Source organism: Mugil cephalus, chromosome 20 (assembly GCF_022458985.1).
Source record: "Mugil cephalus isolate CIBA_MC_2020 chromosome 20, CIBA_Mcephalus_1.1, whole genome shotgun sequence".
Classification (NCBI taxonomy): domain Eukaryota; kingdom Metazoa; phylum Chordata; class Actinopteri; order Mugiliformes; family Mugilidae; genus Mugil; species Mugil cephalus.
The window spans coordinates 9,353,780-9,368,244 of record NC_061789.1 but is presented as its reverse complement, the minus strand read 5'-3'; the positions used below and the strand labels follow the sequence as shown (position 1 = coordinate 9,368,244).

The following is a 14,465-nucleotide window of genomic DNA, read 5'->3' as shown; positions in this document are numbered from 1 at the left end:
GCAGACAATAGACACGTTTTATGAGATGTCTGGTAATGTTTCCCTCAGGTTACTCTTTAATGTCCGACCATTTTTTTTTTCATCCGCCCTGCACAGTGGAACAACACACTTGTGTCAGCTACACCTTCCTGCAGCTTCACTCCAGTCATAAGAGAGTTTTGATTTGAGTTTTGACTTGATGTGCAGTTTTATCCAACTGTTTCACTAAATTTAACATTCTAAACCTGCTTTCCTCTGAGCCTCAGTCAATTGCAGACGAGACTATTGATTGCTATGTTAACCATCGACCATCAATTAAAGAAAACTTGTCATGAGCCCAGTGGTGATTCTTGGCCAGCTTTATATTATAGTAACCTAACTTGGTCAATTAAGGCCTCAGTGAAGTTATGAAACTACACGTTGAACAGTTAGTTTATTTTCTCTTCGTTTAATGAAGTCAGAGTGCATCATAATATGAAAAATACATGTTTGCTTTATGAGTTGTATTTATTTTTCTCTTTAAAAAAAAGTCAACTGATTATGTAATTTTTCCAGGGGAGGCTCAAACTTTTGCACATAACTATGGGCGTTTCAATCTGTTGGCCGCTAAAGCACATTGAGCATTTAATAAAATCAAAAAATATTAATTATACAAGAAAATAAACTCGGTTGTATTAATAAACGTATAAAATTCACGATGAAATGTGAATTCACTGCAACAAAACTTGAGTCGAATCTGCGGTTTCTGAAAAAGACAGAAACTACCGACATAAACGGTCAGTTGTTGACTTTTGGGGGATGTAGTTTTCGCACACTGAAACGTTACAAAAATGAACGGCTTCCGCCTTTGAATAGGACTTCATATCCCAGAGATCAACGCGCGGCAGTACGTCGAGCGAATGGACGCATTAGCTCAGGCGGACTGTCTCTGGGAGTGCTGAGTCGAAGATCCTCTCTGGCGTCTGGACCGACAGAAACCGGCTGCCCTATTTCACCTGAGTCGGAGATAACACATTTCACCTCGAGTTGGGACGCCCTCGACCGCTCCAAGGGGTGACCTTAACGTCGGGGTTTTGGCGGACACTCAACGTGGACCAAGAACTGCGCAGCTCAAATCTAACGGTAGTCAAAATCCAAGACCCACGATGGACCCGAGAGACACTGCCCCTGATTCCTGGGAACAAGAGGACGATGTGGAGGCCACGATCGACGGACAACTTGAGCCGGCGTTCACGAACCTAAACGTGAACGCTAAGCCGTTTGTGCCCAATGTAAACGCCGCCGAATTTGTTCCCACTTTTGCCGTGAAAGCGCAGTCGAGAAATGTCGATTCAGATGGTGAGTTCACAGTCACGTTGGGGCGCTACGCTAGCAGTTAGCCCGGAGCTAACGGTAGCCTGGGCTGGTTAGCTTTTAGCTTTTAGCTACTAGCTCTGTACAAACACGCGTTTCTCGGAGCGCGACAACATAGCTCTGCTGTTTTATGCTTTTTTAATGTTACGCGTACCCCCAACCAGCACTTATATATTCTTCTCGTTCTGTTCAGATTCTGTTAAGACGTCGGGCATTTGTTTGTTCTTGTGGACGTTGAACACTGTCATAACTGTCTAAAAAGTCTTCAACCGGCATTAGCTGCGGTGGCTAGCTAGCATGTCTGTTAGCTGGTGTGGCGCCTGTGTGCCTCGATGGTTAGCTGACGCCTTTTGACCGAGAAGTTGCTTATTCGTAACCGTAAAGCGAACACAAGTGCTGGAGCGCACTTGTGTGTAAGGAAAAAAAAAATTGGTTGCGTAACGCCTCAGTTTCGCCTGACAATTAAAGCTAAACTCGTCACTGGGAAGAAATTAGTAGGGGGGGACGCGAGGGCTCAGTGTGACGTGGATGTTCTGACGCACTCTTCTGGTCAAGAAAAGGAGCAAAATGTGTCACCGATGTGCGCATGAAGTCAGGCTAGACACCTGGATGATGCTGAATTCAGGCGTGACAGTCATCATATACTTATATTTTAACTTGTCCTTTATCCACTGAACTTCAGTTGTTTGTACAGACGCTGTGCTGCTCGCGTGTAGCACGGAAGCCGTATCGAGATCGTCCACGATTATTTCTGTACGTGCAAGTGGAGGCATGTGAACCGAAGTATGAATGTGGTTGTCGTAAAAAGCTTAGTAAGCTCTCATGTGGTCTGCTGGCCTTGACATATGGTGGACTGTGAAGATGTCAAGTCAACTAGTAAACAGAACTTTTAGTCGTGGCATCTAAAAAGTTCCTTCAGACTTCTCAGACCACAAACACACAAGGATTAACTCAGTCATTTTTGTTGTTATATATTAAAAAGCCATATGAAATCTTGCTCCAGTCCAGTAGGTGGCGGTAACGCTGGAGGCTGCACACTGCCAGATAACTACACTAAAGCCAGATTTGTGATTGTGCTCCTAAAATTTAGCTCTGGAAACTGCACCGTAGCCTGATGTGTAGCTCCCTCCTCATACTACTACGCGCGGTAGTTACACAATCCACAACAGGCACGGTTGGTCTGAAACATGTTTCCTCTTTCATGCATGGATGCAGGGGGGGGGGCACGAACCTGTGACGCTTCGGTCCAAAGCTGCATCTCTAACCGCTAGTTCGCACCTCCTCGTACACACAGTCTGCTCTAACGTCTTCTGTATTTCTCTCAACATTTCACTGGTCTAATAACTTTAGCACGAGCTGCTCAGTTACAGTTTTTATCTGCAGCACACAGAGAAGCACCAAACTATGCAGATGGCACCGCACAGGTATAAACACAAACAGTAGTAGTGTAGTGCGCTTGTGGGAGTGTAAACCAGGACATTGAAGACAGTCGGCTCTAGTAGAAGTGAGACCAGCAGTAGTAGCAAGTGGTGAACTTTTTTTTGTTATTTGTTGTTGTGGAAATTGCAGCAAAATAAAAAAAAACTGACCAAGAAGTGTTAAACAATGCGAATACTAAAGTTCTTGCACCTTAAGGGGTAATAACCCTTCAATCACAGACCTTTTTGTAGGTTAATTCATTTGCCACGAACTTAATTTGGTGCCTGGTGCCTGAGGAAGAGAAGAAAACTTTATAGTTGTTCTGCTTTTACAGCACTTTGGTTCCACCGAGGTCGCTTTTCAATGTGCTTTAGAAATAAACTTTGACTTGACATTGTCCCTTCATGCTCTAAAGCTGCTTATGGGACGCAAAAAAGAAACACATCTCTCGTAGTCACCGTCGGTTTGGGTGGAGTCGACCTGTTTACTAACTACTGATCTAATGCAGGTAAAGAAACGGCGCTGAAGAATTCCCAAACATTAACATAACGTTGTTTCTCTTGCAGTTGCTGTTGAAAAAATATCCACCATGGATGTGTCAGAAAACACTGGTACGTATGAAGCGTGTGTTTGAGCAGGGGTCGCCTCTGTGCCATGTGTCACACATGTGCTGCTGCTGCTCGTCTCATTGTCCCGGCCTGTGCAGACTCACGCTGAACCCACACCATCAACAAAAGCCTCTTCTGACATCATGAATCACTAAGACCCAGTTGCAGAAGTTGAGTTTGGCTCAGAGCCCCGTTCCCCCCTCACTGTGGCCTTCTCGCCGTGGTGGCTCTGTACATCTGTCTACATCTGCTACAGAGCTTTTTTTTGCAAGTTTAAAAGTGTTCAGACCACAGACTAACTGAATACAGAGTTTCAGTGTAGATAAACATCTGGGTTTTGTGTCAGCCCGTCTCAGCTCCGTCACATTCACTGCTGGGACGCTGTCATTTCATTATCACCTTAGACGCACACGGTTCACTTCAGCGGGAGATAACAACACACAATGTACAGGAACATCGTAAGACGGTGAACTCACCATTTAACATCAGCGAAGCAGTAATCTATGAAAAAATTTACACATTTTGAACTATGACTACTACTGTAGCCGCGAGCACCGGCAAGTTAAACTTGTTTGCCAGTTCATTAGGTACATAAGTGAAAACGAATGCATTCTAATGTAACAGCCACCAACTCTTTAATGAAAATCTGGTCTTGAACTTTTGTTTAAAATAACAGAACTGTCAGTCTGTGTTGTTGTAGTGCTGTTAGTATAGTATTGTGTTATACTGACATGTTTCTTCTATTTTGACAAGCCAGTTTTAGTCATTGGGTTAGACCATGTGACATAAAGAACATCGGTGTTAAACAGCACCACAGACTCCATCATATAGTTGGACCAGCTTTGTTTTCTGCAGTTTACCTAATTAACAGACACGTTTACATGCAGTATATGAATGTGGTTTCTATATGTAATAGTTAGAACAGAAATAACACTTGCACGCTACAAAATTGGTAACACATCAAAACTCTCCATCAAAACCAACGACGCATGTAGCTGCTCTGTTATTATGGCGTTGGATTCCAGCAGCACTTTAAACTACACTTTTTGTAGCATTTCTTTTACATGTGTTTTTTGTTTAAACAACGTCAAATTGTCGGAATAAATGGAAACACAGAAATGCACTTTGTACAACTCTTAAAACTTGTTGACTGCACACATCAGGCAAATTGTCGTGGACAATTATAATTCCTAGCAAATGTACGGTTTCTCTAAATCATGTGTGTCTTGTGAAGCCTAGTTTGGTGTCAGGGCAACGCAAATCAAGAACATGTTCATTGTGTTGCTTCTGGGGAAGTAAATTTATGCTCATTCGGAATTTGATAAGAACAACACGTTTTTAAGAAATTGACTCAGGCTGGAGCAAAAGACTGAACAGTCAGCAGAAAATATAAAAAGATGGTCGTAAAGTGGCAGAATGTGTCTAGATTAAAGATGAGGATGGCTTCAGTAAACTGTGTAACCACTGAGTGTAAGTCTTTCAGCAATATAGGGAATTCATCATAAGTGTCTGTGCACAAGGAGCCACGAAAAGTCAAAACAGCAAGTTATAAATCTATAGCAAAGAATAAAATAAATCCGGGATGCCCCACAGTCCAGGCACGGGTCCGTCAGTGTTTTCGGGGGAGGGGAGTGGAGGGGGGCGGGGCTTATTTCAACAAGAATTAATAATGGCAGACCACATTCTGCACATGGTCCAATACTATGGACTCTAAACTGGACCAGAGCCAAGTGACAGCATTTGGTTCCTTCTTAACCGAAAAATACAACTTGTTGATCAGAACGTTACTGGCAGCGATTAATTAGTTGCCTTTGTATTATTTACAGTTAAATTTAGGATTTAAATCTGTATATATAAAAATGAATATCATGCCACTTTATTAGGTACAGGTGCGAGAAGTTAAAATAAATGCTTATAAGAGTCCTGCACTAAATTCGTCTTCATGACGGTTATAATGTTAAGTTTACACTGAAATGGCATCAGAAAGGTGTCGGGTCGACTGTTTGATGTAGTTTGTGTCGCTGCTAAACTGTATTGAATCACACAGTGCAGCGTGTGCTGGGTTTACTGGTGTTGTGTCTGCATAGGTACATACTTTACATAACTGACGGTTGCAGCAGTGCACTGTGGCGTCCGTTCTCTCGATGTTTACATTTCCGTGCCAATGTTAAAGTCAGTGGTGGCTGCGTGACGGTTTACATTGTATCAGCCTCCTGAGCCAAACATAAATCATAAACGGGTCTTTGATTGGAGGAAGACTGAGGCTCAGAAAATCCAGCAGGAGGAGGAGGAGAAGCCGTCAGATGTTCTGTCGATACTCAAACCGCGTTGTGTTCTGTTCTGTTCTGTGCAGCCCCCGTGGAGAACGGCGACACAGAGATGACCACAGAGGAGCCGTGGGACCAGAAAGATGCAGAACCAAGCGAGGAGGAGCCAGGAGGCGGCGACCGAGGGCCGGCGGCGGCGGCCACGCCCGAGGAGAGCGCTCCGGAGACCATGGAGGAGGAGGAGGAAATCCCCGCGCCCAAGGTCGTACCCACACAGCCAGACGCCCCCAAGAAGGAGCACATCAACGTCGTGTTCATCGGGCACGTAGGTCAGTGCAAACACCTCAGTGCAAACACCTGTACAGGCCGTGAAGGATGCTCGGTAAAACAACGTGTAGGTTCAAAGCCCGGGGTGAGGGATCCTTCAACAACGGTTTCTACAGAAGACGTTTGTTTTTCTCATTTTAAAAGGCTCAGACATTTTCTGAAAAATTAAATCTTACTGAAATAGAAGTTTATAAGGTTTAAAAGAATTCGAGGAGGAGCTTTTTTTCTTGCTCACACGTTAAAATCTTAGCCAGTGGAGGTGAAACATCGAACTGATTCAAGTCAGACTTTGTTTATGTTCCGTTTCTCTTGTTGTTTGTTTACTCAGCTGTTGAGTGTACTCACACAGCATCTGTCACCAACTCCAGATCAAAAATGCTCTGTATTAGTCCCTCGGAGAAATCTTTCCTGGGGTGAGCGTCGCTGCTCCAGATAATCTCACATGAACATTTGTTGGTCTTCAGATCAAACAGAGGCCTCATGCGTTTGTCAAATCCTCACGTTTTCTTACCGTTGCCAGTTTTTAAGTTGCTGACAATCCAATGTTATCGGCTTGACTGCATGTACAAGTGTTAAATACAATATAATTAATAAAAATCTAGATGTCAGCTTTCAAGCTAGTGATTAAAATGATCTTTAGTGCAGGTTGAGCTGAGGTGACAGACTACATTTAACCTTCACGCTGTGTCAGTGCCCTCGGTAACGCTGCGTTCTGTTATTACTCAACATAGACTTTAAGGTGTTAACGTGGCCTCTGCTCTCACAACAAAGCAGCCTGGACTGTAGTTAGTCTGCTCATGTTGTTCTTTCTGAATTAGGGAGAAATGACAGTTTTACGTGCAGCGTATTTCCTGCTTCCCTCCTCCAGAAAGAATCTCGACATTGTTTCTGTTAAATCTAAACACGTTCCTGTTTCTGCTTTTCCAGATGCTGGAAAGTCCACCATTGGCGGACAAATCATGTGAGTTCCTGTCCCTTCTTTCTGTAGTTTTTCTTGCTTCTTTTTTTTTTTTTTTTTTTTCCCCGCTTTGACTACGGTAACATTTGACACGTGCCGTCGCTCTGTCGTCTCCTCCCGCTCCAACAGGTACCTGACAGGCATGGTTGACAAGAGGACCTTGGAGAAGTACGAGAGAGAAGCCAAGGAAAAGAACCGAGAAACCTGGTGAGCGGACGCACGGCTGCAACCGAGCCGCATGGTTTTAATCCGCGAACACGAGCAGGAACTTAGATCAGTAACAGCTCGGGGTCACAGTGTAGATATCAACAGACGCGTCGGTGCCCGAGTGAATAACCTGTCGTGTTGTCGTCCTCAGGTATCTGTCCTGGGCTTTGGACACCAACCAAGAGGAGAGGGACAAAGGCAAGACTGTGGAGGTGGGACGGGCATATTTTGAGACAGACAAAAAGCACTTTACCATCTTAGATGCTCCAGGCCACAAAAGCTTCGTGCCCAACATGATCGGAGGAGCGTCGCAAGCGGACCTGGCTGTTCTGGTGAGTCCACGAAACAATGACTTGTTAGATTGTTGAGTGAAACCTCAAAAAAAAAGTTTACTTGCGAAAGTGTAGAATCCTTCCCGAGGAAAAACGGACCGTTGTTACGCTTTCTTATTTATCCCAGAGCCGTGTCTCCTGTCTGTTCTTACTGATGGAAGTTTAACGCTGTCGCACTTAATCCCAATAACAGCCCGGAGCCTTTCATATAAATCAAACCGACACATCCAGAAAATTCAGCTTCCACCACATTCTTGCCACATTTTGGAGGGAGAACCCGACCGCGCTCGACTAAACGACTCCAATTAAAAACCCACAAGAATTAGGAATTATAAATCAAAACCAGTTTAAACTGATTTATTACGATCACTTTTCGATGACACAGCCACTTGTTGGCAGCGTTTAACTTTTTTTTTTTTTTTTTTTTAAACTTGCAAGTGTCGACACTCTTGCCCAGAAAAAGAGGCAGTGGGAGGAAGCCCACTCTACGTGACATATTCCTGGTCTCATACGCGCGTTTCACGTTCTATCGACACAAGCTGCCAGGTTCCTAAACGACGAAATGACAGAATCTTTCAGGGCAGGAACGATGAGCCAAATTTGAAACTAAAGGGAGATTGTTTGTAATATCATTACTTCTAAACGCTCACTGTTAGTAGTGGTTGTGGGCGACCTCATGAATGAGTGTGTTCTCCTGCTTCAGGTGATCTCTGCCAGGAAAGGAGAGTTTGAAACCGGCTTCGAGAAGGGCGGGCAGACGCGGGAGCACGCCATGTTGGCCAAAACGGCCGGCGTCAAGCACCTCATTGTTCTGGTGAATAAAATGGACGATCCCACCGTCAACTGGAGCCTGGAGAGGTGGGTTAACACAAAATGAGTCAGGAAATGGATCAGAAGAGAGTTTAGTTTATCCCTCATATTCTTCTAAAACTCTAGCGTAGACTGTTGTAATTTTATGAACATGGGGTTTAGAGGGTCCTCTCTTCGGCTTGTCTTTTAACCGGGAAAAGAAAAGTGCGATTAGAAACAGCTGATGGTTTCCCATCCCTGTCGGGAATCCGCTGCGTGTGTTTTAGGTTCTAGATTAACAGGTTCCCACCTCATCTAGCAAAACCTGAGCTCTGAGGTCGACCAATCAAATACCCTCCGCAAGGAACCACAACCCAGTCGCTTCCTTTTCCACCTGCTTCTACCACGCGCCAACACACACACACACACACACACACACACACACACACACACACACACACACACACACACACACACACACCAGATAAAGACGAGAAGAAGCCGCACACAATACGTACGACAGCAACTGTAGAAGTCTTGTTCACCATCTCGGCTTTCGTGATCGACTGCAGCCTTTGTGCTTCCTGTACAATAACTCCCACACAGACAAGAGCACAGCTTGTTCCACTATGTACACATGAATTGTGGGGGGACTACACACACACACACACGCACACACACACACACGCACACGCACACACACACAGGTCTCCAGTCTAACTTGTATCCACAAGTCTGTCTGTGTTCATTGAACAGACATCATCTCTCGGACTACGAGGCCTCTACATACAGTTAGGTTTGAGTTATTTACACGTCTGGATAAACATGGAAAAAGACCAGGGCGCTAACGCTTGGCCTGATTCTTGTTTTGGCTTATATAATTGGCAGCCCAAATGTTTATCGCAACATCAGTGAGCACAGGCCCGAACAAGCCGAGTATTGTCAAAATCAAGGGAGGAAGAAGTTTGAGAAAGATAAAAATATGGGGCCGAACTGTAACTTGCTATTTATTATGTTAAAGGGAAACAACACTGGTTCATCGATTTACATTTTACGTATATAACTAAATACTATGACCAATGATAGTCACCTAAATCTCAATACATTTCAGTCCTGCCTCTAAACTGCTGTGTCTAATTACTGTGGTTTAATATTATATCTGCTGCTGCTAAATTTAACAAACCGAATGTGACACACACCCTTCCTCCAGATATCATGCTAACATCCTTCCTGTCGTGTGAACCCTCAGGTATGAAGAGTGTAAAGAGAAACTAGTGCCATTTTTGAAGAAGGTGGGCTTCAACCCGAAGAAAGACATTCACTTCATGCCGTGCTCCGGGCTGACGGGGGCCAACCTGAAGGAGCCCACTGACATGTGCTCCTGGTACACGTAAGTTAACTCTTCTTCTTCTTCTTCTTCTTCTTCTTCTTCTCAGCAGCTCAGTCACCGCTGGAAAATAAAGACAATTAAGATGATGGTACATTCAACTTTAAATGATGGTGCAAATTAAAATGAAGGCGTGACGTCGCTGTTATAACTTTACATCAATACACATGACCTATATGTGCTAATGCTAATGAAACGCCATCGTTAGCCATAAGCTAATGTTAACATTTAGAACTATAAGTAAGCAGCTCACTAGCATTAATGTTAGCGGCTAACTAGCCAAGTATCTCACTGAGACGACCGTCCCTCTTCATCAGAAATTGAATCAGAGACAACGTGCTTCCTTTTCATGTGCTCATGCATCAGTGTCGAGCTGCCATGAAAGACGAGTGCAGATTTTGCATTGCCCATCTGTATATTTTTGGTGAAATGCTTCAAACGTTTGAGCTCCGTTCCCAGTTAACAATGATAGTGTTTAGCCAAAGCTTTTCCAGTGATATCATGTCCTACATCAATAACTTCTACTGCACATGCATGTCAAAATCACAGAAAGGCAGCGGAAGGTACAGAGGCAATTAGAGATAAAAAGAAAGCTTCAAAAACTAAATGATAACACCTTTTTTTTTTAATTAAATTAGTCGTTGACGATCAGCAACGTTGTGGCGACTAGTCGACTAATCTTACTCTCCGCTGCCGTCATAGTGTTGCCTTGTTTATCACTCTCCTTTTATAATTTGTTCCCGTGTTTTGCTCTTGTTGCAGAGGTCTACCATTCATTCCACACCTGGACAATTTGCCACATTTCAACAGATCAAGCGACGGCCCCGTCAGATTGCCAATCGTAGACAAATACAAGGTAGGAATGTGTTGGGTTTCTCTTGGCCCTGTTTAACTCCCACAGGCACAGAAACATACAGTATATTTCTGTTTTCAATTAACAGGCCTAACGATTAAATTTGCATATTTATCACCATCTGTGTTAAATATTGTCCTGAGTCCAACGCTTCCTGGTTTGACACAGGACTGTGTACAGGGTTGAAGGAATATAACATTTACACGTCGTATCAGTTTGAGCCGTACTTTGCATTCTTGCAAAGTTTATTTTGGTTTTAATTTGTCAAATTCAGGCTTGACTGTAAATCTTTTAAATCTGTTGAGGTTCCTTTTGTGACTTTAGGTGAATATAAACACATTTCCTCTGTTCCCTCCGTTTCCTCAGGACATGGGCACCGTGATTCTGGGCAAGCTGGAGTCAGGATCCATCAGTAAAGCACAGCAGCTCGTCATGATGCCAAACAGGGTGAGATATCCCGTAAACCCCTCCTCCTCCTCCTCCTCCTCCTCCTCCTCTCAGCTGGAATCAAGAAAATGCCCCCAAAAATGTAATTTATAGATAAAATCATAACAAAGTACTTCACAGTGGATCCGCGTGGTGCATGTATGGATGCATTAGGCTGCACTCAACCAGACAGAGAAAGAAATAAAGCCACAGAAATTGAATAACAACTTTTGTATATTGAACTAGCTTCCTGTCATTTCACTAAAAACAACCCAAACCACACAGACATCAATGAGAATCAACTCCTCAATCTGAGAAACCGATTCAGTCTTTCCAGGATAAAACAAACACAAAACAACAGGTTATTATTCCCTTTGACTTTCATGTTGTCTCATCCGATGTGTCCGTACCCGCCGTCTCCTGTCACGCAGCACACGGTGGAGGTGTTGAGTCTCCTGTCAGACGACGTGGAGACGGACGACGCCTCACCGGGGGAAAACCTCAAGCTGCGGCTGAAGGGCATCGAAGAGGAGGAGATTCTTCCCGGCTTCATCCTCTGCAACGCCGAGAACCTCTGTCACTCGGGCCGCACCTTCGACGCCCAGGTCAGTCCACACAGAGCGCAAAAAAAGACAAATATAGTGATGTTACATCTACTGACATGGATGAGGTGGAGCATATGACCTATACTGCAGGCAGCCACCAGGGGGAGCTCTGCTCTATATAGTCTGAGTCCAACCACCAGTGTCAGTAAAACCACTGTTACTCTTGTCTCAACAGATTGTCATCATCGAACACAAATCCATCATCTGTCCAGGTTACAACGCAGTCCTTCACATTCACACCTGCATTGAAGAAGTGCAAATTACGGTGAGAATGAGCGCGAATTTAGCAGATTTTACACAAAAAGACACACTTGGTCTATGAGCGATCGATTTTGAACGATGCATTGTTGCTCCCGTGCGTGCTCATGCTCATGTTGTTGCTCCTCCACAGGCCTTAATCTGTCTGGTAGACAAGAAGTCAGGAGAGAAGAGTAAGACACGACCACGATTCGTCAAACAGGACCAGGTGTGCATCGCCCGTCTGCGCACAGCAGGAACCATTTGCCTCGAGACCTTTAAAGATTTTCCTCAGATGGGACGGTTTACCTTACGGGACGAAGGTAGGAAACCCGCAGACACTGCAGGGGATCGGGGACGGGAAGGGAAGGGAGGGGGCTTTGGTGGCAGTGTTTAGTTAATCTGATGATTTTTGTGTTTGTACCTCAGGTAAGACCATCGCCATCGGTAAGGTGCTGAAGCTGGTTGCTGAGCGGGACTGAAGAGGACTTGGAGAGTCCTGGTGAGAAGGACCGAGCGGAGCTTGATCACAATCCGCTCGCACTGTTATCAGAGGCGACGGCACCTCCCTGTCACGCCCCCCGTTTCGCGTGCTGAAGATCGGCTCCAAGAAAAAAAAAAAACTCATGAAAAAGAAACCTGTTTTTAAGCAAATGACAAACCGAGATGATGTCCACACGAGTCAGCTTTCTCATATTGAGAGCTCAGCTATGCCATTCTGGGTTAGCCCTCCCTCCATCTACCCCCCCACCTCCCCACTCTGGTCTACTCATCATTAAATGATTTATATTTTTTCTTTTTTTCTTTTTTTTTTTTCATTTTTGCTTTCATCAATGACAAATGGCAGAAGTTATATCTGTAAACAGATGTGGACCAGGAATTTTTTGCTTGGAGTATAAAAAAAAAAAAAAATGATTTACAGAAGTTACTCGCAAAAGAAATTATTTGAAAGAACTTAACCAGTTGAAACCAAATGTTTATCTTGGGTGTACATGTTTCCCTTTGCTTTTACCCAGTTTTTTTGGTTTCTCATGTGGCGTTCTGGCAGCGTGCTTGAGCGTGTTCAAATGTTATTAAAGCAAACAACTATGACAATAAAATAATAAATTGGGGAAAACAAAGTGTGTTCATTGTCGGAGCACATGTCGCCGCTGGCCTCGGATTTAAGCTCATGTTGATTTACTCGCTGCTGGTTGTCGCCTTTTTGAATCCAAGTTTTAAACATCGGTCCAGGCTCATTATTGAAATGCTGTTTTAAAACGAAAATAAATGAATAAAATGAAATGTATTATTCAAGTTTTTATAAGTACAGTTACTCATCTCGCTTTTTACAGAATCGCTCAGTACATCAGCCTGATCTCTGTTAGAAGCAGACTCGCTATAGAAATGCACTGGAACCCTTAAATAGAAAAAGGCTCCAAAATAAATTGAAATGGACAAAGGTAGTTGGTGTCCCTTTTCTATTCCATGTTTAACAAATAATTATAATAAAAAAAATACTGTATTTAACAATTAAAGAGCTCATTTTCGTCGCTCTTCTCGGTCAAACTCCTCCAGGTCTCGGCTTTGATGGGTGAATTTTCCACAGCTGAGAGTTTCTGCTCCTTTTCAACAGATGTTGAGTTGGATGGAGATCAGGATTCAGGGCAGCCAGTGTCCCCGTAGAACAAAAATCACTTTACAGCCGTATCCTCCTATTGAACTTCATCAAATCAAAAGCTCAAATAAGTGAAAAAACACGGGATGCTTATTGGTAAATGTGATGTTAGTTTAGCAGCAGTACGTCCTGCCTGACCAGTTTCCATGATGTGGACTCTAATTGAAGCAGGGGCATGAAAAACGGTTTGTAGTGGGTTTTGTAAACTTGTTATTTTTTGGTGACCCTCAGTGGTTGTCGTAGCTCACTGCACCTCCCAGTGCAGATTATCTAAAAGCCTCTCGTCTTTGTCTCAGCACCTTAAAATCCTGCTTGCACACTGACAAATTTAATACTATTATTATTATTGTCACGCATTCAGTGAAGAGGCTCCTGGGTACCACTATGATTAAAATGAATGTAGCAGCAGCATCTTAAATCTCCTCCATTTGTTCATAGTCTGTCTGACTATGGACTCTCTTGAGAGATGGTTTCCATAACGTTTTCCAGTCTGATGAGCAACACCAGCTAATTTTCTGAGCTCCTCGTGAAGCTCCTTTGTCCGTGCCGAAGTGTGCACTTCCACAAACGACCTTCTGATTTATTTTAAACAAAAAACGGAGCCCCTAGCAACACCACGAGTCTCGTCACGACGGCTGGAAACACTTCTGAACAGATGGACGCTAATTTGGCCTTGAAATGAATTCATAATCCAAGCAGTGCACTTACTTTTGCACCTCACAGATGTGTAATACTGACTCATTTTCCGGAATAAACTTATACACAAATATAATATTTCTGTTTCATTTAATTAATTGGGTTCTCTTTGACGACTTGTGTGGAAAATATGTTGATATTTTGTGCCATTTTAAAGCAGAAATTTCAAAAAGACAATGTAGATACATTCAATTTATGTATGTGTTTGGACAAAGGAGTGAAAGCTTAAAATCTATGCTTCATCTCTTCTTTTTTTCTGTGTTTTGTTGTTGTTATGCTTCCTCCGGTTTATGTGTTGTGAAGGGATTTTGTTTGGTGGCAATCACTGTTTTTCGTATTCGGAATAAATTATAAAAAAAAAGAAA

The 14,465-nt window shown here is 43.5% G+C and overlaps 1 protein-coding gene across 2 annotated transcripts; it reads left to right on the top strand.

Moving 5' to 3' along the window:
- Window positions 1–877: 877 nt before the first annotated feature.
- Window positions 878–13,192, top strand: gspt1l (G1 to S phase transition 1, like). 2 transcript variants are annotated; one of them, XM_047571754.1, is made up of 14 exons: window positions 879–1,317; window positions 3,318–3,362; window positions 5,713–5,955; window positions 6,881–6,914; window positions 7,041–7,118; window positions 7,270–7,450; window positions 8,154–8,308; window positions 9,489–9,629; window positions 10,389–10,482; window positions 10,846–10,926; window positions 11,337–11,510; window positions 11,686–11,775; window positions 11,902–12,070; window positions 12,177–13,192. In XM_047571754.1, exons 1-14 carry the CDS (start codon window positions 1,125–1,127, stop codon window positions 12,227–12,229), a joined length of 1,731 nt encoding a protein of 576 aa, XP_047427710.1. In that variant the 5' UTR covers window positions 879–1,124; the 3' UTR covers window positions 12,230–13,192. The 2 variants fall into 2 exon arrangements, with proteins under 2 accessions (XP_047427711.1, XP_047427710.1); XM_047571755.1 differs by lacking the exon at window positions 3,318–3,362 and having other exon boundaries at window positions 878–1,317.
- Window positions 13,193–14,465: the final 1,273 nt, after the last annotated feature.